The following is a 26,083-nucleotide window of genomic DNA, read 5'->3' on the forward strand; positions in this document are numbered from 1 at the left end:
CCCATGGAAGAGGATCATGAGGTTTGGTAGAAAGGGGAAACTAAGTCCTCGCTTCATTGGGCCGTATGAGTTTCTGGAAAGAGTGGGTCCATTGGCATATAGACTTGCATTGCCTCCAAAGTTGGAAAAGATTCACAATGTCTTCCATGTCTCCATATTGAGGAGGTACATATTAGACCCCTCTCACATTTTGCCAATAGAGGAGATTGAGGTGAATCCAGACCTGATATATGATGAAGAGCCCATAAAGATCTTGACATATGAGGTAAAACAGCTGAGGAACAAACAAATATCTCTAGTCAAAGTGCTGTGGAACCATCATTCAAGCCAAAACGCTACATGGGAGCATGAGGAGGACATAAGGAGACAGCACCAACAGCTATTCAGAGACTGAGACCAGGTAAATTTCGAGGACAAAATTTATTTTTAAGGAGGGGAGAATTGTAACACCCCGAACCTCCGAGTTATAAATAGTACTATTTTTGGTCCGTGACTAATACTATTCAAAGATACATTGAGGACCAAAAATAAATAGAAAATTAATTGAGATAGAAACAATAAAAATTCTAGTGAACAAAAAAGCTAAGGACTCATCGGGTATTATAAAAAGAAGGATTACGACCCGATGAGGGGATTTTGGTCAATTCACCTCAAGAGTTGACTTTTGACCAAAATGTCAATTAAATTAAATGAAATTAATGAATTGAATTATGGGGTAAAAAAATTGAAGAAAAATTCAAGTAAAAATATGTAAGGGAAAATTAAGAAATGAAAACTTAAACTTTCATTTTCATTATGACAAAATTAAAATGAAAGACTTATGGGCTTTTGATAGTTAAATTTAATTATTTAATTAAAAGGAAAAATTAAGTGTAAATGTAAAAAAAAAAAGAAATAAAAATTTAAGTTTAATTATCCTTATGACATAATTAAAATTTATAATTTTAATAAGTTAATTTTGGGGATAAATAAATAAATATATATATATATATATATATATATATATATAAGAAGACAAATGTCTTCTTCATTTTTTTTTCATAAGATGCCACAACCCTTTCCTCTCTCTTCCTCTCTCTCTCTTTTTCTCTTCTTCTTCCACTTCTTCCCCTCATTGATTTCCCCTCCCAAGTTTTAATTTCCTTAAATTCTCTTCATAAATTTCATAGCCTACTAAAAGAAAATATCAAAGAGATCTTTGATTGAGAGATTAAAAGCAAGGAAAACAAGAATTGGAAGAAAAGTGAAGTTGGAAAGAAATCAATAAGAGGTAAGTTTCTTTTCATGTTAGATTAGTTGTATAAGCTTAGAATGAAGTTAATTTATGATGAAATTTCATAAGAAAATGAAAGAAAACATGTATGGAACCTAAATTAGGGTTTTGGCCAAATGGGAGAAAAATTAGGGTTTGATGTATTTTTAGTTAAATTGATGATAAATCTAAGTTAAAGTGAAGTAGTATGCATGATTGGAAGTAGTAAGATTTCATGGGATTGCATAAATTGAATTATGGAAGATTAGGGTTCATGGAGAAATTAGGTTTTGATGCTAGAGAGTGAAGTTGGTGTGTGTAGTGTTAAATTATGATCATTTGAGGTTTATTTAGTTTGAATTGACATTGGGTTGATGAATGGAAGTAATGAAATGGTAGGATTAGGGAAAATTACAAACTTTGGTGTTTGAAAATTGTGGAGTTTGTGCTAGGAAGTGCCATTGATGTGTCAATGCTAAATTATAGTTATTTTGGGTGAATTAAATGTGAATTGAGGTTGGTTAATGGAAGTAATTAAAGAAATGAAAAATTGAACTTAGGACAGAATTTTGCACACTGATATCAGTGTGTTTGGAAGCCCATAACTTAAGTTACACAACTCCAATTGGTGTGAAACTAATTGGAAACGAAACTTAAGACATAGGGCTAGAATTTCATGAAGATACCTTGCCTCGAAAATGAACTTAAGCTATCCGAAATGAGCCTTGAAATGGGTGATAAAATTCTGGAACCTGCAAAATTATGCACGTGAACAGTAAAGTTTAAACAGCCATAACTCTCTCTAGAAAACACTAATTTAGGTGATTCTTGAACCGATGTAAACCTAAGATATAGTAGAACATTTCATATGAAGAATGTTAGGCCAAATTATGAACTTAATTCAATCAAATTATGGAACAAATTTGGGTCACCGAATCTGCCAAAATCTGGGAACCTAAAATTAACCAAATGAACAGTAAGTTTTGCAAGGCTATAACTCTCTCTAGAAAACTCTGATTTAGGCAATTCTTGAACCGATGGAAACCTAAGACATAGTAGAACATTTCATATGAAGAATATTAGACCAAATTATGGACTTAACTTGATCAAATTGCTGAATAAAGTTGGATCGATAAATCTGCCAGAACTAAATCTGCAGCATGAATAGTGACGTGAATAGTAATCATGTTTTGGGCATAACTTGAGCTACACAGCTCCGAATTAGGCGATTCAAAAAGGAAAATAAAGTTAGGACCTAAATGAACAATTTTCATGGAGAACACCTCACTAAATTATGATTGAAACTAGGTACAAATTGGGTTCAAAGATTGGGGCACTAAGCTATCCCAAAACCAAAATATTCTAAAATTTTCAAAGCTAACTTGGGATGCATTAGACATGCATGTAATGAGTTCTTGGCAGCAATTGAGATTAGTATTGAGGTATTCTATTTGTGTATTTTCAGTAGAAAAAGAAGTTGGAACGGACAAGGAGAAGTAGGTAACAAGGAAGGAGAATTATTGAAGCTTTGTGCACAACTAACATTTTCTTTGTTTTTAAACTTGTAAATTACTTGGAATGTGTTAAATTGAATGAGTTTTCTTTGAACAAGTTTACTTTGACTGAAATATGGTTTTTCTCTTGCATTTAAGAAATTTAGGTGTTGCCACCTTTATTTGGATATTATGATGAATTTAAATGTGTTTATTAGTTTATAAATGTGATTGTTGAATGGAAAATTTTTGGAACACAGTTAGCATGACAGTCTCTTTCGGAACTCCCCAGTAGTAACGGCTACTTGGGGTTGGTAATTGATATTGATTATGTCTCTCAATAATAACGATTAGTGGGGTAAGACTATATGAGTACTCATTAGCTAGCTAGCCTTTCTCTCATTAATAACGGTTAGTGAGGTTGAGATTGCTTTGTCATGATGTACAACACGACACTGATGGTGAAATTTTGTGTCATGGCCTAAACTGTGTGTTGATGTTGGCAACACTAATACTTTGTGAATTGTGATTTATGAAGTGTGATTTCTCACTTGAAATGTTATTCCAATAAATGGCCTTTATGGACTTAGAACTATTGTGAAGTTTTCATGCTTAAGAAAAATGTGATTTATTATGCTTCGATAAATTGTGTTTTATCTTAAGTTTTAAAGTTTTTAGTTGTGCACCACTGAGTGATATACTCAGCGATAGCTTCTTTATGCTGTCGCAGGTAAGGGAAAGGAGAAGGCTGCCGAGTGAGAGACTTGAAAGCAGCATTTTGGTATTGTTTGTGGGTATTTATGTTAGGTATACTCTTGTGATTCCTTTGGATATATTTTGTACCTATATGTAAGGATGTATGGACATTGAGCAGTTTGTATTTAAAAGCATTGCATTGCTATCATATTTTGAGTTTGTAACTATTTTGTATTTTACTTTGAGACTTATGAAAATGTAACTTTTGCAATATTTAGTCTATCATTATTTCTAATGAATGTTTACATGGAATTTTAACTGTTCTCATGCAGTTTTTCGCAAAAGAATTGATAAGATAAAAAGTTATAGTTTGTTTTGAAATCCTTTGTAGCATAACTAATGGGTTATCTGTAGGTGGAGTTCGGTAATTCATTAGATATGCTACGGGAACATGTCGTGCCTTACAAGGGATAGGGTGTGACATCCATAATATACATAACATAACATAATCATGATCATGAGGGGAGTCAGTGGGTCATCCATAATCCATCATGCACCAATAATAGTTATGCAAAAATGCAACATATTCTTGCTTTATATACATACACCCTAGTAAACAATGAAATGATGCATGTGGATGATCATGAATCATATTTAAAGAATTTACATTTATTAGGGTTAGAGTCACTCACCTCTTGTAGCTTATCAACCACCTAACATGAACGATACTAACTTCTAAACCTTAGCTTCCTGAATCCCTCAAGTCCGATCTGATAACCATCGGAACCTAATGAGTTATTCAAAACTCTAGAACTCTATACACATAACAAACATCTTATTCTATGCCCTTAGGAACCATAAAATCATGTTTTAGAACCTTGGAATCAAAGGAGAAATAAAGCTGGCAAAACCAAGTTTGGCTATTAGAGTCTTAGACTTTGGCTGTCGAACCTTTAGACATCGGGTGTCCATTTCAGGTAGTAGCCACTGCGACTGCCAAAAGCTTGGACTTTAACTGTCGGACCTAGAATTTTTATAGATTTTCCCAAGAAACTACATACTTCGGTTGCCAAAACAATGGTCTTTGGCAATGAAACTTAGGAATTTCAAGCAGAAAACTAGCAAAAATTCTTTTCCAAAACCTCTAAAACATACCACAAGGCTCCAAAACACACTTCAAACATATATACACATTCCTAAGGCCTAAAACAACTTGAATCCATGCTCCAAGCTCATATGCAACAAACCAAAGCTAGGATTCAAGGTTCCAACATACTTTTATCAACATAAAATCAATAAATCCTTAGGTTCAACTAAGGTAACTAACCATTCTAGGTCCATAAACACTCAGACTTGACAGAAAACAAAAACAACACTTCATTTAACAATCAAATACCAAAATACATCAAAGAAAAATATACTTTCATTCAAAAACTCGACATGCTACTCTTTTCCTCAAAATAAAAAACTTAAAACCATGCAAAAATCACATGAAATTCAAAATCCAACAATCTCATACACTTAGGCATACTTGAATGCTTCTAAAAGAACAAAAGAAAAGAGAAATGACCTCTTTCCCTTGAAATGGAGAAGGAAGTAAATTGACGATTCTAGCTTCAATTCACTTTCACCAAGCTTCCTCGACGAAGAAATCAAGGTTCACCACATGTAATTGCCAAGAAAATCTCCTTGAAAGGCCCTTTGCATGTCCAAAAATTTGAGAGAAAAAGAGGAGTGTGAGTTTAAGTTACTTTTCGGACAGAAAGTAAGCTGTTGACCTTTTATACCCTCATTTATCGAGGGACTTTTGGCTACTGGAAGTCATAGTTTCAGTTCCCAAAGTCCATTCTGTCCAATTAAATTTTAAACAGTAAAAAAGACTTTGGTTGCTATACTTTTGTAGAGATACTATTTGGGTGGTAAGCTCTCCCTATCTTCTATTTTTCATGGTCTCTTTACTTCAATAAGCTTAATTCTACAAGTGTAGTTAAGGGTCTTTTTTGTCAAAGGAGTATTAAGGTCTATAAAATCATCCTCATGAATTACATTGAATAATTGATCGTAATAGCATGTCCATGTCTTTTGATCTCACTATTACTCTACAAAAATTTGCTAATTATCAATGCACTTGACTTGATTTAGATCTCTATCCTTTTTTCCTTTATTGGACCTAGGGGTCTTAATCTATATTTTAATGATAATAAATAATTAGTATGCTACTAATCTACCTTGAAAGTGCTTGTGTTGAGTTTGTAGGCCCTAGATTCAAAATTACCAAATTGCTTCAAATCAAGGTTGAAGAAGAGTAAGATAAGGAAGCAAACATTTATGGGATCCTACAATATAATCTTTATTTATTTTTTATATATATCTTGTGAATATCATTTAATTAGTTATGTTGGCTCAAGTCTAGGTTACTCTAAATTTCTTAGTGTCTCTATGTTTAACTTTTCATGACAAGGGGGACTAAAATGAAATTTTTATTTTTGAAAAATACAAATTTGTTTTTGAAAGTGTTTTCATTGAAAGGTTTATTAAATTAGCTTTCCAATGGTTTAAATAGATCAAAAATCAGAGTTTAGATCAAAAAGTTATGAATTTGTGAATATCTAAACTTTTTAGTATTTCCATTTTTAACTTTTTCTTGACCAATAAGGACTAAAGTGAAATATTTACTTTTGAGAAATGAAAATTTGTTTTTGAAAGTATTTTCATTGAAGAGTTTATCAAATTAGCTTTCCAACGGTTCAAACAGATTGAAAATCCGAGTTCAAATAAAAAAGTTATGAGTTTTTGAAGCCTAACTGTCCTTTTTTGTACCTTTTGTCTAGAGAGCACTTTAGCAGCCAAAAATGGTAACTTTGGCAGCCGAAGTTCACTTCTCAAATAATGGTTTTTAAGTGTTTAAACCTATTTTGTTCAGAGAGCACTGCAGCAGCCGAAGGTGGGAACTTCAACAGTTGAAGTTCACTTTTTAAATGATATTTTTTTGCGCTTCAACCTTCTACAGCCGAAGTAAATAATTTCAGTAGCCAAACCTAGTTTTTGAAACTCGATAAAACAGAGTTTTGGGTGGTTGAACGGCTATATTTACATTTAATGCAACCCCAACGGTCATTTTCTTACCAAAACTATAAAAAGAGTTCATTTATGAATGGAGGGTATATAACAACCATTTTCTTTGAGAATTTATTGTGTCAAAAGATTTTTTTTCCCTCTTCTCTCTCTCTAGAACTTGAGCTACCATAATTGATTGTTGAAAGCTTAATGTTTGAGCTGTAATTTCTTAATTCAGAGAATTTATTCAAGGTTGTTGTAAACATTAATTGTCACTTGAATGTGATAGAGCTTTAAATAGCTCTTAAGTATAAAAAAATTTGTAAAAGAGCAAGGGTTTGCTATTGTGTTTATTGTAAGGGATTTATTCTTCACCCAAAGAAAAATTTTAATGGAGTTAACTCTCAAAGAAGGCCTTAAGGAGAGGACGTAGGCTTGGGATAACCGAACCTTTATAAAATTTTTGTGTTCTATCTTCTTTTCTTTTTTCTTGTGCACTCTCTCTTAAAAATCTCCACCTATCCTTCAAATTGTTTAATTAACACCCAATTCAACCCCCCTTCTCCCTCTCTTTGGTTGCTACAAGGGATAACATCCTTCAATTGTATTAGTTGCTTAATTTCCAAAATACAAGAACTGACAAAAACCCAAGAAATAAATAATAACTAGTCATCTACCCAAGCGTTGCGTGGTAATTATTTGAATTTTTTATTTTTTTATTTTTATTTAACTTAAATCAAATGAATTTCAACTCTTTAAATTTTTTATTTCTCTATATATTGACAAAAAAAGTTTATTATATTAATTTGTATACTAATATATATCGATTTAGTAGTATTTGGTCTAAATTAAAATAATCAATCAAATTAAAATAATCAACCAAATTAAAATAAAGTATAGAATTCTATAAACAAATATTTTTTATATTTCAACTGTTTATTTTTTTTTTATTTCTCTATATATTGACAAAAAAGTTATTATATTAATTTATATACTAATATATATCAATTTAGTAGTATTTAATTTAAATTGAAATAATCGACAAAATTAAAACAAAGTAGATAATTCTATAAACAAATATTTTTAAAAGATAGAATTATAACTTTGGCTGAAAAGATAATTAGTAAAAAATCTTTTAACATGCCCGGTATTGTGAAATAATGTAAAAGTATTAAGTAAAAAATATAATTAAAGATTAAGTATCTCTAAAATTAAAAAAAAAAAATTAAGTAATATACCCAATAAATTATTTTTAATAATCATATGTAAATAAAGTTGAAGATGTCGCATAAATTTAATATTTTAAAAGGGACTCTTGTATATCAAATTTTCTATTCCTAATTACAGTAATAGAGCTGATAAAAATTGAATTCATAATTAAAAAATAAATTAAAATAAAATTTCAACTCATATAAGATAAAATTATTAAATTAAGTATTATTTAATACTAATAAATAAATTTATAATTAAAAAAATAAGTTAAAATGAAATTTCAAAATTAATTAAGATAAAATTACTAAACGAAGCATTATTAATACAAATAATTAAATTTATAATTAGAAAAAGATAAGTTAAAAATAAAATTTTAAATAAAATTATTTTTCAATTATGTTGGTATATAGATATAAGTGTCAAATTTATATATATATATTAGATTAATTAATTAGATTATATATATTAGATGGCACATCTTTTAATAGTATTAATTATAAGTTTATAATTTTTTAATATTAATGTCAATTATAAACACATTATTTTTAAAGCAAAGGAAACTAAAATTTAGAAATACACATGTGATATGTGTATATTTAAGTGCTAAAAGCTATGAAGAATTCATATGTTATATTTAGTAAAGTGTTTATGCCGGACTTATTTTTATACAATATTTATTTGATATTAAATTAACACGTATTATATATATATATATATATATATATATATATATATATATATTAAAAAAATGTCACAATTTTGAAGTATGTAATAAATATAATTTTTATTCATATTAACATCTGATAGATATGTAACCATCTATAAAATAAATTATTAATTTCTTATGTATAAACATAAATTGTATTTATATTAAATATATTATATATTTTGTAATAAAATTATCAAATTAAGCATTATCTAATGCCAAAAATTATATTTACAAAGAAAATAAACTATAATAAAATTTCAAATATTTTAAAATTTGTAAAATTTAGATATTTATATTTTTTTAAATAAAATATTGTTTTTTCAATTATACCAATTAGTTATAAATACAACTGTTAATTTTTTTGTTAGCCAGTTTTGAATCTTTAACTTTCATATATATATATATATATATATATATATATATATATATATATATATAAAATTGAAATAAAGTGAAATTATATTTATATTAAATATATTTCTTTTTATTTTATTTTCTATTTAAATTTAAATAATCATATGTTTTAAGATAAAATTATTATATTAAAAATTATCCAATATCAATAATTAAATTTATAATTAGAAAAAAATAAATTGAAATTATTTTAAAAAAATTATTATTTTTAATTTTGTTATATATATATATATATATATATATATATATATATATATATATATATAAACTGAAATTATATTTATATTTTTATTAAGCTAAACATTATCTACCACCAATAATTAAATTTAAAAAGAAGATAAACTAAAATAAAATTTTAAATATTTTAAAATTTGTAAATTCTAAATATTTTATATTTTAAATATAAATATTACATTTTAATTATGCCACGTGTCTATTAATTAGGAATACATGTATCATGTTTTCGTTAATTTTTTTTTTTTAAGTTTTTAGCTTTCACACATATATATATAAAATGTTGAAAATTTAATTTTTTTTAAATTTAATTTTAATAATAAGATTATAATTTTAAATTACTGACCTTTAATTTTTAAAAAGTTAATTATATTTGTAATAAAACTTCAAACAAATAAATAAAATTTAAAAAAATTGAAAAATGACTCTGAATCGCTTGCATGAAATTGTTTGAAGTTAATTGAAAAACACAATTTAATTTTATTAATTTAAATATTAAATAAAAATTTAAATTATAAACTATATTCACCAGCGATTCGAGTTAGTACAGAATTGGAGTATTATAATATTTAAATTTGATCTGATTCTTTATTGGTAACCACAATTAATTTTATATCCGATTTGGAGGACAGGAACTGTGCTGTTGTTTTGAATGGTTTTTCGTAACGAATTTTTCTTTTACTTTTAAAAAATATCAGAATAATTTTTTTAATATATATATATATATATTTTCCATTTCCAAAAAAAAAAAAGAAATTTGTTAACTTATTCACACTTGTCATTTTTTTTTTCTGGAAATGATTATATTATATATTTAATTATGTTATTTAATAATAAAAAATTTTAATATAATAAAATAATAATTATATAATTTAATTAATTATATTTAAAATAATGTATTAATTATATATAAAAAAATTGCATGTTTTGAATTTTTTCACTTAATATCAACACCACTATCATCATCCGATCACTACTATTATTATCATCACTGTTCCCACTCGATCATTGCCACCATTACTCAGCCACCAGTAAACTCAATTATCAATTATTACAACTATTACCACTTATTAACATTATAAATAAATTAAATATTAAAATTAAAATTATCATTATATTATACAACTTATATATTTATTTCACAATTAAATATAAGAATATAATAATAATTACATCATAACTTTAATTACATTATATAATTAATTGCATTGTATTAAATTATGTTTTACCAAATGTAATAAAAGAACTATATTTTTTGGCTCTAAAATAAAAGTAAAATATAATTTTAAAATAAAAAATTTGTATTTTATTTTAACATATAAGAAATTTCAAAATTTTTAAGACTCCATTTAAATAAGTGCAATTTTAAATATTGAATTATTTGGTTTAATATTATATTAAAATTTTCTAATAAATTTTTAATCATTTATTTTATGGTGAAAAATATTTCATTAACTGAAAATAGAAAAAAAATTTTAAGTAGAAACATGTTTCTGTACTTTTGCATAAATAAATTGAATATAAATTATTTATAAAAAAAATAGTTATCTTAATTTAAAAATCCAATCGTATTAATAGAGCATTTAACTTAATCAATTAACAAGAAACATGTTTCACTGGGTGACAATCTAAGGTTACTTTCTCACTTATAGTCTTTCTACGAGTCTAATCTGATAGCGTTAAATTTTGTCTTTTTATTGAAAAAAATTTATACCTCATACTATACTCTATTCAAACAATAAAATAGTACATCCAGATACTCTATAAAATGAAGATAGAACAAATTCTCAACTAGGAGAAAGAACTCTATAAAAATTGGAGATAAAATAAAGTGAATGTTTACTAAAAAGGGAGCAATTACATAATTGATTATAAGAGTTACGTTTGTTGGCTCTCAAAATAAAAGTAAAATATAATTTTTTGAAATAAAAGTAAGATTATTGAAATAATATTTAAAAAAAATAAAGAAAACACAAGGAAAGGGGTGACGTGAGTAACTAATGGTGAGATGTTCTCATCGATGGTCACCTAAAAGAAATTGAAAGGAAGGAAAGAAGAAAATAAAGAAAAGGTGGGAAAAGGGTTTATTATTATTATTATTATTATTATTATTGTTGTTTTTTATCAATGAGTTTAAAACTTATATGCATGTAACAGACCTTTCCAAGAAGAGAGATGTTTCCGGTGATGTGTATTGGAATTAATCCCTCTCCGAATCAGTCCAACGCTTCATTCAAACTTTACATATTGCTCTTGTATCCGCAAATAAATGTAAGCAATAGTTTTTAACATAGTGTTTAGTATTTTGACTCTATTAAATATATATATATATATATATATATATATATATATATATATATATATAAAACATAAGTATTTCCAACTCATTAGACTAGAACTAATTCTACTTGTGCCTAGTCAGCCCATTAAGGGGTGAAGCACTCCCAATAGGCATTATCTCCATCCACACGGGAATCGAACATTCGACCTCTCTTAAGAGATAAGAGTGCCAAGCTATTCATACCAAACATCAATGGTTGTTTATACTAATATTTAGAGATTGAGAAAATGGTTGATAAAAAGTTAATCCTCCTAACTTTTAGAGGTTGAAAGTATGTTTTGACTAAAATCAATAATATGACACTATCAATTTTACATTTAACAGCTAACTCAACCGTTATTTTTAATGAGCACTTTCACTTTAAATTACTATATAAATAATTAATCACTAATAATTAATATCTAATAAAATAGTTGACTACTACAGCTAGTTAATATTGTGAAACATGAGCCTATATTACTAATTTTGAACTAAATAAATTTAAGAGCATAAGGTGGGAAACACCATCAAATTCCAATCCGCATTTCATGGGCATTTTTTTCTCTTTACCCAAAAGTCTTTGATTATTTATCATTTCTTTGGTTTTTCTTCTTTTCTCTCTTTCTCTTGATGGATAAGGACAATTGCAAATTCTTCATTTTCACATGGCCTAATAGTAAAAAAATATCCAAAATTGTATGCATTTTTGTAATTATAGTCAATTTTTTTTTAATCAATTTTTTTTTTTGTCAATTTTGGTCTAATTTGAAAGTTTAGTATTTATTATGACTTGATCAAAACTGAGGATTTGGGGGTGTTGACGTGGAGGTTGAAGTGGCAAAAAATATATTTTTTTAATATGTTGTTACTGACATAATAAGTAACGTGGAAGAAACTTTTATGTTCTTACTGACATGGCGACTGATATGATAAAATATTATTATTTTGTATATTACTACTACCGTGACATAACTTTAATAATTAAAAAATTTAAAACTTTTCGACTTTTGTCGATTATAGCTAATTTTATAAGTTTATTTTATTTATAACCAATTGACTAATTTTGATCTAACTTGGTCAAAATAAACATTTTATTACTTAATAAAATTGTAAAAATGAATATTTATGTTACTTAGTATAAAAAAAATAAAATTTCCCCTCTCTCTCCCATCATATTTTTTATTTATTTAAAAAATAAAAAATTCATTTAAAAATGTCAATAATAATAATAATATACATCATTTTAACATATATAATAATAATAATAATAATAATAATAATAATAATATAACATGTGATTGAATGTCTATATGTTATTGGATGATAGTGGGAGAGAGAGAGATGAAGGTATAAGGATATTTCTTAGAGAGAGAGAGAGAGAGAGAGAGAGAGAGAGAGGGAGAGAAAGATGTAGGTATAAGGACATTTTTTTAGAGAGAGAGAGAGAGAGAGAGGCAGATATAGAGATATTATTTAGAGGGAAAAAGTTATGTGGAGGGTGTATATATATATACATTATTGGATGATAATAGGTAGGAGGAGAGAGAGGAAGAGAGAGATGGGTAGAGAGATATTTTTAATTTTAAATAAATAATAATTTATCTATTTTCATAAATAAGTTTCATAAATACGGTAAGAAAAAAAAGAAGAGATATATAGGGGAATATTAGTTTTTTTTATACTAAATAATATAAATATTTATTTTTGATAATTGTATTAAGTATTAAAATATTAATTTTAACTAAATTAGATAAAAATTAATTGACTATAAATGAAATAAATTTATAAAATTGACTATAATTGACAAAAGTTAAAAAGTTTTGAAACTTTTTAATTGTTAAAGTTATACCACGTCAGCAGTAACATATAAAATAATAATATTTTGTCACGTCAGTCGCCATGTCAGTAAGAATATAAAAAATTTCTGCCACGTCACTTGCTACATCAGCAACAACATATTAAAAAATAATATTATTTACTACATCAGCTATCATGTCAATGCCCCCAAATCTCTAATTTTGACCGAGACATAATAAATACTAAACTTTCAAATTAAGTAAAAACTGACAAAAAAATTTTTTGCTATAATTACAAAAATACATAAAGTTTTGGATTTTTTTTTTACTATTAGGCCTTTTCACACATTGTGTTTCTCAAGGTAAAGAAATTGATTCCCATTTCTTCTTTTTTCTTTGGAATTTCTTCTCGCAATTACTACCTTTTTCTTCGGGTATAATATATATATTTGAGAAATGGTTTCTTTCAAGGAAATAAGTTTTTTCTTTTTCTTTTTTAATTATATAAAATGTTTCTATTTAAAAAAAAAAAATTAATTCTTTGCTATGCTATATCAAAGAATGTAATGGTTTTCCTTGCCATCATCCATTTAAAGATTTTTCTCCATTTTCCCTTATTCTTGGATCCATAATCTTGAACTGTATGGACACAAAAATCCATTGAAAACAAGTGCACATTATTCCTCAATGAAATTCCGAGTCCACACAGCAATCTATAATTACTGTTTTGTCTGTTATGTTCCCCTTGAATTTGAATACTTGTGCCAGTATCAAAATGATTATTTGCTTCAGTTAGATTTTGCAAGCTTGTAGCTGAACTCATTGTGAGCTATAGGGAAGAATTTGGAGCAAGGTAACTCCGAAATTATTGGGAAGAGCAGGTCTAGCCCAGGATGCATGGGGGGTGTACTTCATATTGGCGTTACGTTGAGAAAAGGCTTCCACACAAGAGGGGTGCAAGTAATAAACGTGCCATTGGCAAGCAAAATTGATTTCCCATTTAACATGAACTTTCCATTATTATTTTTTAATAGTTTCAATAACCTTGTCACTGATTGCAGGGGTTGCAAATCCGGGACATGATACAAATGCCTTGGACACTGATAAAATTTCTCACCATGAAAGCACTGGAAACAGCTTTGTGGTAAGTTCATTGAATGGGATTCCTTCATAGTTTTGTGCTTTTGATAGGGTAGCTGAGTTGAAAAGTATCAGGTTGATGACAAGATCACACAGTCTGCTCTAGTTACCAAATCTTCTATTAAATCTCGGCTAAAAGCATTTCTATTAGAGGAGTTGTACAGAAAGAAGGGCAAACATCAACGAAGCGAATCTTGCTCTGCACGTTCACCCTTGAAGCGAACAGACTCCATCCATCACTTCGAGCCTTCAAATGCGGATCCTTCTGCTGCTATAACCTTAAAAAATGCAAATCCCACAATTTCTGACAATAGCTCTTTGGCTGCTAGCTTGCTGGATCCAATGTTACCAATTTCTGTTGAAGGGAAGAATTCTGATGAGACTGGGAATCACTTGGGGCATAACCAGGTTGATGAGACTGGAAAGCAGTTAATTGAAAATCATCTTATTCTTGATAATTCAGATAGTGAGAAGCAAAATTTAGCTCATCCAAAGGAACTAAATGTCAATGCTTCACCCAACCAATCAAGGGAGGTTTTGGATGCTCTTGTCATGATCAATATGAATAGAGAGTTCTTGTTGAAAATCATACAAGACCCAGGTTCTCCCTTGGCTCATCTCTTCAACAATCAACAGGCATTAAGCTTTAAAAGGACATAAGTCTCAGTCATTCTCTTCACCTAGCCATATAAGAGGTTTTGCGTCAAGAAAGCACAAGCCAAAGCAGAAGGTGTCAACTCTGATGTAGGAAAGCCCCAGTCCAAAGAATATTTTCGTTCAAAATCAATGCCATCAATAGCTGCTGATTACAGGATGGATAGAATTCTGAAACTAAACCAAGCAATGTCTGAAACTGTTGATACTTCCTCTTCAAGTTCAGTTCACCATCGGAAGACAAAGCATTTCAAGGATATTAAACATAGCAAAAATGAGAAGCATCGGATCACCACGGATGCAGTCCTTCACAAGGTTCCTCATGGTCATGAGTTCCCCAATAACTTGAAAAGCCACTCCATGAGCAGAGATGACAAAGAAAGTTCCATAAGTAGTAACAACAACAGTCAATTGCGTCGCATGAGTAGAACATCATCTCTTAATGAATCATTAGACAGATATTGCCAGTTGTATGAGTCTAGTTTCAACAAAGAACCAAAACGACCTAGTTCCGAGACATCAGAATCAAGAACGAAAGATTCTAGTTCACCCCCAAAGAATGCTTCGAACTCCATGAGAAGGACGTTATCCTCACCTAACCTCAAATCTTATTTGTTATAGGAGGCATGCAAAAGGCACACATAATCGCACAATCACAATCACAAATTATAAATTTAGTAGTTCAATCAACCCTAAGGTCTATGTCCACGATAAATCGAGAGAAAAAGACCCGCTCTTTTTTTATCTAACCAATGAGCTATTGATGGAGATTATGTAAAGATACAATTACTCAAAACTCTCAAACTCTTGTCGCTGCTGAGATTTCTCTAGAAGACTCAAGAAGATGTAATTATGTTTTTGTTTCTTTTTTGTTAAGTTAATTTCAGTCTACAAGTATGCTTATTGCTTGTGAAAGTTAAGATGCAGTAGGTAATGTTCTCTTTTGTCTAATCATGTACTTGCCAAAGCTTGTATAAATTATTAGTTATGAATGAAATATATTGAGAACCTTTTCCAACAATTGTAAGCTCTGTTTTTCCTCTCTTGCTCTTTGCTTTCTTTAATTTTTATGACATGGTATCAGAGCTCCATTGATCTTTAAAAGGCTGTGAGTGTTTAAGAGAGAAAACCAGCAAGGCTTCTCCTTTTTTAAAGACCTCGAACACCTAATAATTAAAGGAATGGCTTCTAGCAGCTATTCAACTCAAACTCCACCTGCTTTTAATGGAGAAAACTACTCTGTTTGGGTAGTTAAGGTGAAGGTTTACTTGAGAGCATTTGATTTATGGGAGGTTGTTGAAATAAGTAGAGACCCAACACCTCTACCTGAGAATCCTTCTCTTCCACAGATCAAGATGCATAGCGAAGAACGTGTAAAGAAATTTAAGGCTTGGTCAGCTATCCATGCATTTGTTACAAATGCAATATTCACAAGAATAATGACTTGTGAGACTGCAAAACAAGCTTGGGACAAGCTTAAGGAGGATTATCAAGGTACTAACAGAATAAGGCTCATTCAAGTACTGAATTTGTGGAGGGAGTTTAAAGTTTTAAAGATGAAGGATGTTGAAACTGTTAAAAATTACACTGAGAGACTCATGAAAGTTGTGAATAAACTAAGATTGATTGGTCAGGAGCTATCTAATAACAGGATTGTGCAAAAGGTTCTTGTTAGTGTTCCTGAAAGGTTTGAGTCCAAGATTTCAACCTTGGAAGAAAAAGATCTCTCTCAAATTACTCTAGCAGAAGTGATTAATTCATTTCAAGCTGTGGAACAAAGAAGAACCATCAGACTTAAAGATACAAATGAGGGAGCCTTTCAAGCATAAGTTAAAGACAAGAACACAAGTGGCAATGGAGGAAAGAAGCAATCTAGAGAAAGGAAAGAGAAGGATAAAAAGGATGGTGATGGCAGTAGAAAAGGAAGAAAAGGGAAGTTCCCCCCATGTCCTCACTTCAAAAAGAGTTGCCACATTAAAAACTATTACTGGTATAAGGCCAAATGTGAAGTGTAGAGCTTGTAATCAGCTTGGGCATGTAGAGAAGGTGAGCAAAAATAAAAGTAATCAGTAGGGACAACAAGCACAAGTGGTGGAGAACCAAGATCAAGTAGAAGAGAAGCAATTTGTGGCTACATGTTATACTACTAGCAGTGGCAAGGGTTTAGACATGATATGGCTAGTATAAGCCATAATCATATACTTGTTGATAGTGGCTGCACAAGCCATATGACATCTGATGCTAGAATTTTTAAGCATTTGGATAGAACTTATTACTCAAGAGTCAAAGTTGAAAATGGAGAGTATTTAGACGTGAGGGGAAAAGGTGTTACAGCAGTAGAAATGCCATCAAGTACAAAATTTATTTATGATGTGCTCTTTGTACCTTTTATTAGTCAAAACCTATTGAGTGTAGGCCACATGCTAGAGAAAAACTACACTTTGCATTTTAACATTTTAAAAATAAGTCACGCATTATATTTGATCCTTGTGGTTATGAATTGATGATCATTGCCATGAAAGACAAGAGTTTTCTAGTAGATTGGAAGCAATCCTCTTTGCATGCTTATTCAAGTTTAGTTGATGAATCAGCTCTTTAGCATAGAAGGCTAGGCCACTTTGGCTTCTCTACTTTAAAACATATGCATGAGAAAGAACTTGTTAGTGATTTGCCTAGTGTTAATGATAATGTTGGTGTATGTGAAACTTGCCAATTTGGAAAGCAAACCAGGTTACCATTTGTAGATAGCAAATGGAGAGCTCATGAAAAATTGCAGTTGATACACTCTGATGTCTGTGGACCTATGAGTGTTCAATCCTTGAATGGCAGCAAATATTTTTTATTGTTCATTGATGATTTTTCCAGAATGCGTTAGGTGTTTTTTCTTAAACAGAAGTCTAAGGTTTTGGTTCACTTTCAAAGCTTCAATGCTTTTGTTGAAAAATAAACGAGCTATAAGATTAAAGCTCTGAGATCAGACAATGGAGGAGAGTATGTATCTACTGATTTCAGAAGGTTTTATGAGCAAGAAGGCATTCAACACCAGCTAACTACTCCTTACACTCCTCAACAAAATGGGGTAAGTGAAAGGATCAGTGATGGAAATGGCAAGATGCTTATTACATGAAAAGGGTCTTCCTAAGACATTTTTGGCTGAGGCTGTGAATACCTTAGTTTATTTGCTCAACTTATTGCCTACTCAAGCTTTAAAATGTAGAATTCCATATGAAATGTGGCATGGAGTCAAACCTACTATTGAGCATTTGAAGATATTTGGTTGTGTTTGCTATACTCATGTTCTAGAAGTGCAAAGGGATAAGTTAGACAAAAAAGCTGATATGGGAATCTTTTTTGGTTACAGTAGCATCACAAAAAGTTATAGAGTCTTTAATTTAAAGACTGAAAAAATAATTGTGAATAGAGATGTGAAGTTTGATGAGCTTTCCAAGTGGAATTTGGATGAAAAGGAGATTGAGCCTGCAAATCAGATTGAAACTAAAGGAAAGTTATCTCAAGAAAAAATGTGATAGCTACTAATCCTCTTGAAGATGAAAATTCTGATGTGGATGATGTTTCTATTAGAGGCATTAGAGCTATTGCAGATATATATGAGAGATGTAACTTAGCAACACTAGAGCAAAATTGTTATGTAGAGGCAACAACTGATGTTGGTTGGAGAGTAGCTATGCAGAAGGAGATGCAAATGTTTGACAAGAATTCAACTTAGAAGCTTGTTGATAGGCCATCAAATCAGAAGATAATAGGAGTAAGGTGGGTTTATAGAACCAAATTCAATCTAGATGGTTATATAAAAAAATTGAAGGCTAAATTGGTTGTGAAAGGATATCTTCAGCAAGAAGGTGTGGATTATTCAAACACCTTTGCTTCTGTGGCCAGACATGATATTATAAGGTTGTTGTTGGCCTTAGCAGCAAAATTGGGATGGAAGATCTATCACTTGGATGTGAAATCAGCTTTTTTAAATGGTATGTTTAGTGAAGACATCTATGTTGAGCAACCTGAAGGTTTTAAAGTTGAAGGAGTAAAGACAAAGTGTGTAAGCTTGTAAAAGCTCTACATGGACTATAACAAGCTCCAAGAGCTTGGTACAGCAGAATTGATTCCTATTTGTTGCAAGAAGGGTTTGTTAGAAGTGAGAATGAAGCAACCCTTTATGTGAAGAAAGCTGGAACTGAAGTTCAACTCATTCTCTCCTTATACGGTGATGATTTATTGATTGCTGGTTGTGATTTAAAATCAATTGATAATTTTAAGAGAGTTTGAAATGTTTGATCCTGGAGAAATGAGATATTTTATTGGGTTGGAGATTCACCAATCTGATGTTGGTATTTTTATTTCCTAAAAGAAATATGCTTGGGAAATTTTGAAGAAATTTCATTTAGAGAGAGCAAAATCTGTTTCTACTCCATTAGTTGTCAATGAGAAGCTCTCCAAAGATGATGGAGAAAGCAAAATGTGATGCTTCTACATATAGAAGCATAATTGGAAGTCTTCTATATTTATGTGCAACAAGGCCAGATGTCATGAACACTGCTAGCCTCCTTTCAAGATTTAAGTAGTCACCTAGCAAGACACATCTTGGTGCAGCCAAGAGAGTCCTTTGATACGTTAGAGGCACAACAGATTATGGTTTTTGGTATCTGAAGAACGAAAGTGAAGAATTAATTGGCTATGCAGATAGTGACTGGGCAAGAAGCATTGATGACTCTAAAAGCACTTCAGGGTATGTTTTTTCTTTTGGAAGTGGTGTGTTCTCCTGGAATTCTAAAAAACAAGATGTTGTTGCTTAATCAAGCAATTTGGTTGAGGTAAATTTTATTGGATTTGGGACAAGTCCAAAGAGAAGCTACTGTTATTTTGATGGACAACAAGTCTGCTGCCATCACAAAGAATCTTGTCCAGCATGAGAGAACAAAACATATCAATATATTTCATGCAGTCAAAGAAGCTGAAAGGAATGGTGAATTAAATTTGAAACATTGAAATTCAGATGAACAACTTGCTGATATAATGACTAAGGCTTTAATAAAGGCCAAATTTGAAGATTTGAGGCTGAAACTTGGAGTCTCAAAGAGAAATCTCAAGGAGTGTTAGCTGCTGAGATTTCTCTAGAAGACTCAAGAAGATGAAATGATGTTTTTGTTTCTTTTTTGTTAAGTTAATTTCAGTGTACAAGTAAGCTTTGTTTTTTCTTACTCTCTGCTTTCTTTAATTTTTATGACAACTCTAACGTGCTTTTGTTTGATCTAATGAGGTATTGATGGAGATTTATGCAAAATCATACACCTATTGTCCAAGGCCTTTGTCTGCACTTTCCCACATCCGTACAATGCCAGTAAGATACCATATTCTTGAGGATGTTTGGGCTAATACAAGCCGGTATTTGAGCTCATGTCCAGAGGCTGACCAATTATTGGATTATATTGTGAGCAGAGATTTAGCGAAAAATGATGGGTGGATGAACCTACAATTAATTTGACAGTGAATGTGTGGTACTCGAGGTGGAGGACTTGATTTTTGATAATCTTTTAGAGGATAGTATTTTCTGTTATACTTTTACAATATAAAAGATTATAAAATAAAAAAAATAAGAATAAAACAAGTTAGCATACTAATAAACTACATTATTGACCCAATTAATTATTCAAGTCAAATTACCAAATATTTCTTTACAATTATCACATGTTAATCATTACTAATATACTTTAAAATAATAAAATAAATAATTGTATGTATTTTATAAAGCTATTCAGTAGATGTAATTTGATTTTGATATTTTCATTTATTCTAAATTTTTTTTATTTTATAGTCTTGTAAAAGTACAAATTTTTCAATCATGCTATAAAATTTTAACATATCAAAATTTATTTTTATTAACAAATAAATTTATTATTATGAAAATTTTATTCTAAAATTTTCATTACAAAATATTAGTATTTGAAATATTAAATTTCAATTAAAAAAATTTAAAATATTTTTAGAAAATATTATATATTAAAATTTAATTAAATTTTTAATAATTATTTATAATATATATTAAATTATTAATTATAATAATATATTATTTATAAGAGATTATTAATTTTATAACCGGCTCAATTTCTATTGAACTTTAAATCTTTATTTTTTTTTTACCTTTAATGATGGGTCGAGTTTAAAGGTTTTAGAGAAATGAGATTTATAAGTTTTTATTTTTATTTGTATAAATAAATATGATTTTTAAATATTTAAAATATAAATAATATTTTATATATTAATAACTTGCTTTATTATTTTTTAATTAATATATTATTTTTTAAATTTAATGAATAAAATTAAATTGTGAAGAATTTAATTGATTATAATTAAAAAAATTTAAAGGCCAAAATAGGCCTTAGAGCTAATTTTAATTTGTCATTACAAGATAAACTACCCTAACATTACGTTAACAGAGTGTTTTTTGGAAAGGTGTGGAAGCTAATGTCAATGGGTACCTCAAGAAAAGCTACAAGTAGTGGGTCTGGTTAGAACTGTAGAAGCAAAATACAAAGGGCAAAGCCTAACCCCTTTAACGGAATTTTGAACAAATGGGTTTTGCCGCCATCGCATCCGCACCCACCACCATTCAACTCCCTCCACACTCCAACACCAGAGCAGTACCGCCACCGTCACACCTAACCCAACATCAAAATCAAGCCCAACGTGTTAATCCCATCTCGAAACCTAATTTCCCCCTTAAACAGCAATCCAGTAAGCAGATTGACCCAGTGGTTGCATGGACCGACTCCATTTCCCGCCACTGCCGTAATGGCCAGCTGCCCGAAGCCGCCTCACAATTCACCCAAATGCTTCTCTCTGGCGTTGAACCTAATCACATCACATTCACGACTCTTCTGTCTGGCTGTGCGGATTTTCCCTCAGAAGGCAAATCTTTTGGCCCTTTGATTCACTCATATGCACGGAAACTGGGCTTTGATACGTGTAATGTGATGGTGGGTACTGCTCTTGTGGACATGTATGCTAAGTGTGGTCAGGTAGAACTAGCAAGATTCTGCTTTTATGAGCTAAAGATCAAGAATTCAGTGTCTTGGAACACAATGATGGATGGGTACATGAGGAATGGGGAGATAGCAGATGCGATTGAGTTGTTCGATGAAATGCCTGAGAGGGATGCGATTTCTTGGACCGTGTTCATTGATGGATTTGTTAAGAGGGGTCATTTTGAGCAAGGATTGGAATGGTTTAGAGAAATGCAGGTTTCTATGGTGCAGCCTGACTATGTAACCATTATTGCAGTTCTCTCTGCCTGCGCAAATTTGGGTGCCCTTGGTTTAGGCATGTGGATACATCGATATGTGTTGAAGCAAGAGTTTAGGGACAATATTAGGATAAGCAATTCATTGATTGTTATGTATTCTCGATGTGGATGCATTGAATTAGCACGTCAAGTGTTTCACAAAATGTTGAAGAGAACATTGGTTTCATGGAACTCCATTATTGTGGGCCTTGCTGCCAATGGGTTGGCAGAGGAAGCATTAGAGTACTTTGTGTTGATGCAGAAAGAAGAATTCAAACCAGACGGAGTCAGTTTCACTGGAGCACTTACTGCTTGTAGCCATGCTGGTTTGGTGGATAAAGGGCTCAAATATTTTGATGTCATGGAGAAAGTTTACAAACTATCTCCTACAATTGAACACTATGGATGCATAGTAGATCTTTACAGCCGTGCTGGGAAGTTAGAAGATGCTTGGAGTGTAATAGAAAATATGGCCATGAAGCCAAATGAAGTTATCCTGGGATCATTGTTGGCTGCTTGTAGAACTGGTGGAGATGTTGATTTAGCTGAAAGGTTAATGAAGTATCTTACTGATTTGGATCCCGGTATTGACTCCAATTTCGTGCTGCTTGCAAATATATATGCAGCGGTTGGAAGATGGGATGGGGCAGGCAAGGTCAGGAGGAAAATGAAGGCACTTGGTATACAAAAGAAGCCGGGGATTAGTTCAATTGAGATTGGATGTGGCATTCATGAATTTGTGGCTGGTGATAAATCTCACATCGAAACTGAGCATATTTATGAAATGCTACAGCTTTTAAACCATGATCTGAAATTACGTGGCTATGTTCCTGAAACCATGGTAACTGATGTGTATGGAAATGATTGAAATACTGTCAATGTCTCACTGAGCTAGGAAGAAAATTCTATTAATATTTGTTCTGTTAATAGGGAATATATTAATATTTATGGGTTCACCTGAGTTTCTTGTTTATGTTTCGGTTCCCTATCTCATTATTGCTGAGAATTTTAATGACTGCTAGGAAACCTTTTACACCCCTGAATTTTCAAGTGCAATATGTAACAAAAAGAAAATAAAAACTAAATTGTATTATCCCATCAATATGAAAAGAGGGCATTTGGATTTATTAATAATAAGAATAGCTCTTATTTACCTGAAAATGGATAATAAATATATGGTGCTGAAGCTAGGTACAAACTCCAAGTGCTTGGAAGAACGTTGGAAAGGGGAAGCATAATTTCTGAACTAGTGGAGGCCAAAGTAACTCCTCTGTTTTTTTGGGGGACAACTGTAATTTTCTAAAATTGAATTAACCGAATTGACTTCATTAACAGAGCCCAAAAGAAATATGTTTGAACTTTTAAGTTTTGACCCAGTAGGATCTTTGGTTTGACTGCAATGAGGTGGCATATGATCTAATGTATGTTAGCCGAAGTCACAGTTATAGTGCTTTTATGTCATCAATTTAACTAGTTTTATGAGAAGATTTCATATTTATGAACTTCATAGTTTGCATAAAACTAATATCACACAGAACAAGGGATCCTAAGTAGGTAGACATTACCAATGATGCAAGGCATGATTAGTCCTGTAACCAAATTTGATCAGGAGTCGATGGATGAGGTATCCATGGACAGTTGTTCAACTTGTAAAGTCTCTGACCGTAAGGGTGTATGCACTTCTTGTCTATCAAATATCCCTCTTGCAGCTCTGCTGAACATGTTGTGGACCTATGTTTTTCATATGTTTTCTGCACTAGATTAGTTCACCATCCAACTATTTTCATGGCTCAAACTTAGATATTGGACACAATTGAGACGTTTTCATCTTTACCTGCTTGGATGAAAGCCCTAGCTTCTCCAAATCACTCAACTGCAACAGGAGGGCAAACCTCTTTCAGTATTACTTGTAAAAGACTTCAAGAAACATGCTTATGAAACTTACTCATACCTAACGAGTTTAAGGGGCTTGTTTCTCTGAGGTCAACTATACACTTGGCCATTTTCTGTCCAATCCCCTGTATTTAGAAGCAAGAGGATCAATGAAAGTGTAAAGATTAACACAAGCAAAGAGTAGCACAAAGTTAAATGTTCCATTTCAATGTGTTTCGGTGTACCTTGATTTCCAGTAGCTCCTCCCTGCAGATGGCAATTAAAAATTTCAGTTTCTATGTAAAGGATGCAATGCAAAAATTTAAGGAGAGTTTTGGACCAAAAAATACCTGCTGGCTATATTCAAGAACTCAATGTACTCTTGCATAACAGAGTTATGCACATTGAAGTTTTGGAAATTACAAGTACAATTTAAGAGCTTTGCACATTAAGGAGTTGGATTATCTTACATACCTTCAACGTAGCACTTTGTGAACTTGTCATTTACTCGGGTCAGAGTAAATGAGGTTACTGGAGTCTTTGGCTCAAAGTAAAGCAGGCACTTTAGCAAGTGGTTGTTGTATAACTGGTTTTTGTGTAGCAGATTTCAAAACATTTTCAATAGAATCAGCACTGTTCTCTTCTCTGTTGTGCTCGGCAACAAACTGCAAACTCTGCATATAGACCTTTATATTTGTAAATTTAGTATATTAAAATTCTCATGAAATTAGGGTTGTTGCATTGTTTTTCATAAATAATCCTCCATATCGGTGGACAACAATCGTTTCAATACTATCAGACTGTAGCTAGCGTTCCTGTTCCCAACTGGTCATAAGTAGCAAAACAGTAAGTAGTGCCAGAGGTACAGTGGCTGAAAAGAAAGCTTATTAATAAATCACCTCCAAAGCCTTCAGTGTTAAATAGAATTCTGAAAGGTACAACCTTTGCCCTGCATATGTATAAAGCATATTAGCTATAGAAGTAAAATTATCTTTTACTGTCATAAGTGAGAACCTCTACCTCTCCTTAGCATTAGATGTGCGCTGATTGCTATTGACCTTTGCTTTCACAGTGGATTGACAATAAGGTTGCTTAATGGAACTCACAGGGAATGGAGAAGCATATGCTTCACTTCTGTGTATGCTCCTTGTCTTGCCTTTCGATTCAAACCAAGCTTGCAGTTTTGACTCCCTATCAACTTTAACCTTGGGATTCTCTAGTTTTTCAGTTGAAGAAACAACATTAGAGAGGCGGCGTGACCTAGCAGCCATGCTGACAGTATGAACAGATTCTTGGTACTCTCCTAGGTTCTACCATTAAAACAGAAACAAAATAAAAATAAAAATTTCAGATGCATCTAGAAATGTTAAAAAATTGATCAACACTTCAGCCCTTACCAAACAAGCAGCCAGCAAAGCATGACTGGTTTCTCCAAGAGATTCCTGCAATATTCGAGTCAATTTGCTTTCTTGATATGGGACTCGAGGTTTGCTGTTATTCAATGCATGAACCACATTCGACAATACAAACAACGAATGGTTAATTTTGGCACTCTTTTGCAGGTGTATTCCTACATTGCAGGTCCTCTTGTTAACTTCATTACCTGTTTAAATTACAAATACAAATAAAACCCTGTTTGTTTCAAAGAAAATATTTTTCGTTAACTAATTTTCCTGAATGCCTTCAAATATTAGAAATAAAAAATATTTTCCATGAAATAAGCCGAGCCTGAAAGAAGCTAGTTAGTTGCACAAATAATGCACATGAACAGCCCCAGAACCATCACTGCAAGGAGTGGAGACACCTATCAGAAGCACCCCATGGCTTCTACTTGACACGTCATTGAGACCTATATGTGCGATTGTCCTTCTCTGAGCTCCACGAGAAAACACGTCTTGAAATTCTAGACTGACTTGACTGGGACTCGAGATAATCCC

General features: G+C 31.0%; 1 protein-coding gene across 1 annotated transcript; it reads left to right on the forward strand.

Annotated features, from left to right (window-relative positions):
* Positions 1–21,415: 21,415 nt before the first annotated feature.
* Positions 21,416–23,247, forward strand: LOC110651866 (pentatricopeptide repeat-containing protein At1g05750, chloroplastic). The gene has a single exon (XM_021807334.2). The coding sequence runs from the start codon at positions 21,565–21,567 to the stop codon at positions 23,140–23,142; it is 1,578 nt and encodes a 525-aa protein (XP_021663026.1). The 5' UTR covers positions 21,416–21,564; the 3' UTR covers positions 23,143–23,247.
* Positions 23,248–26,083: the final 2,836 nt, after the last annotated feature.

The sequence above is a fragment of the Hevea brasiliensis genome, chromosome 3 (genome assembly GCF_030052815.1).
Source record: "Hevea brasiliensis isolate MT/VB/25A 57/8 chromosome 3, ASM3005281v1, whole genome shotgun sequence".
NCBI classification, from domain to species: Eukaryota; Viridiplantae; Streptophyta; class Magnoliopsida; order Malpighiales; family Euphorbiaceae; genus Hevea; species Hevea brasiliensis.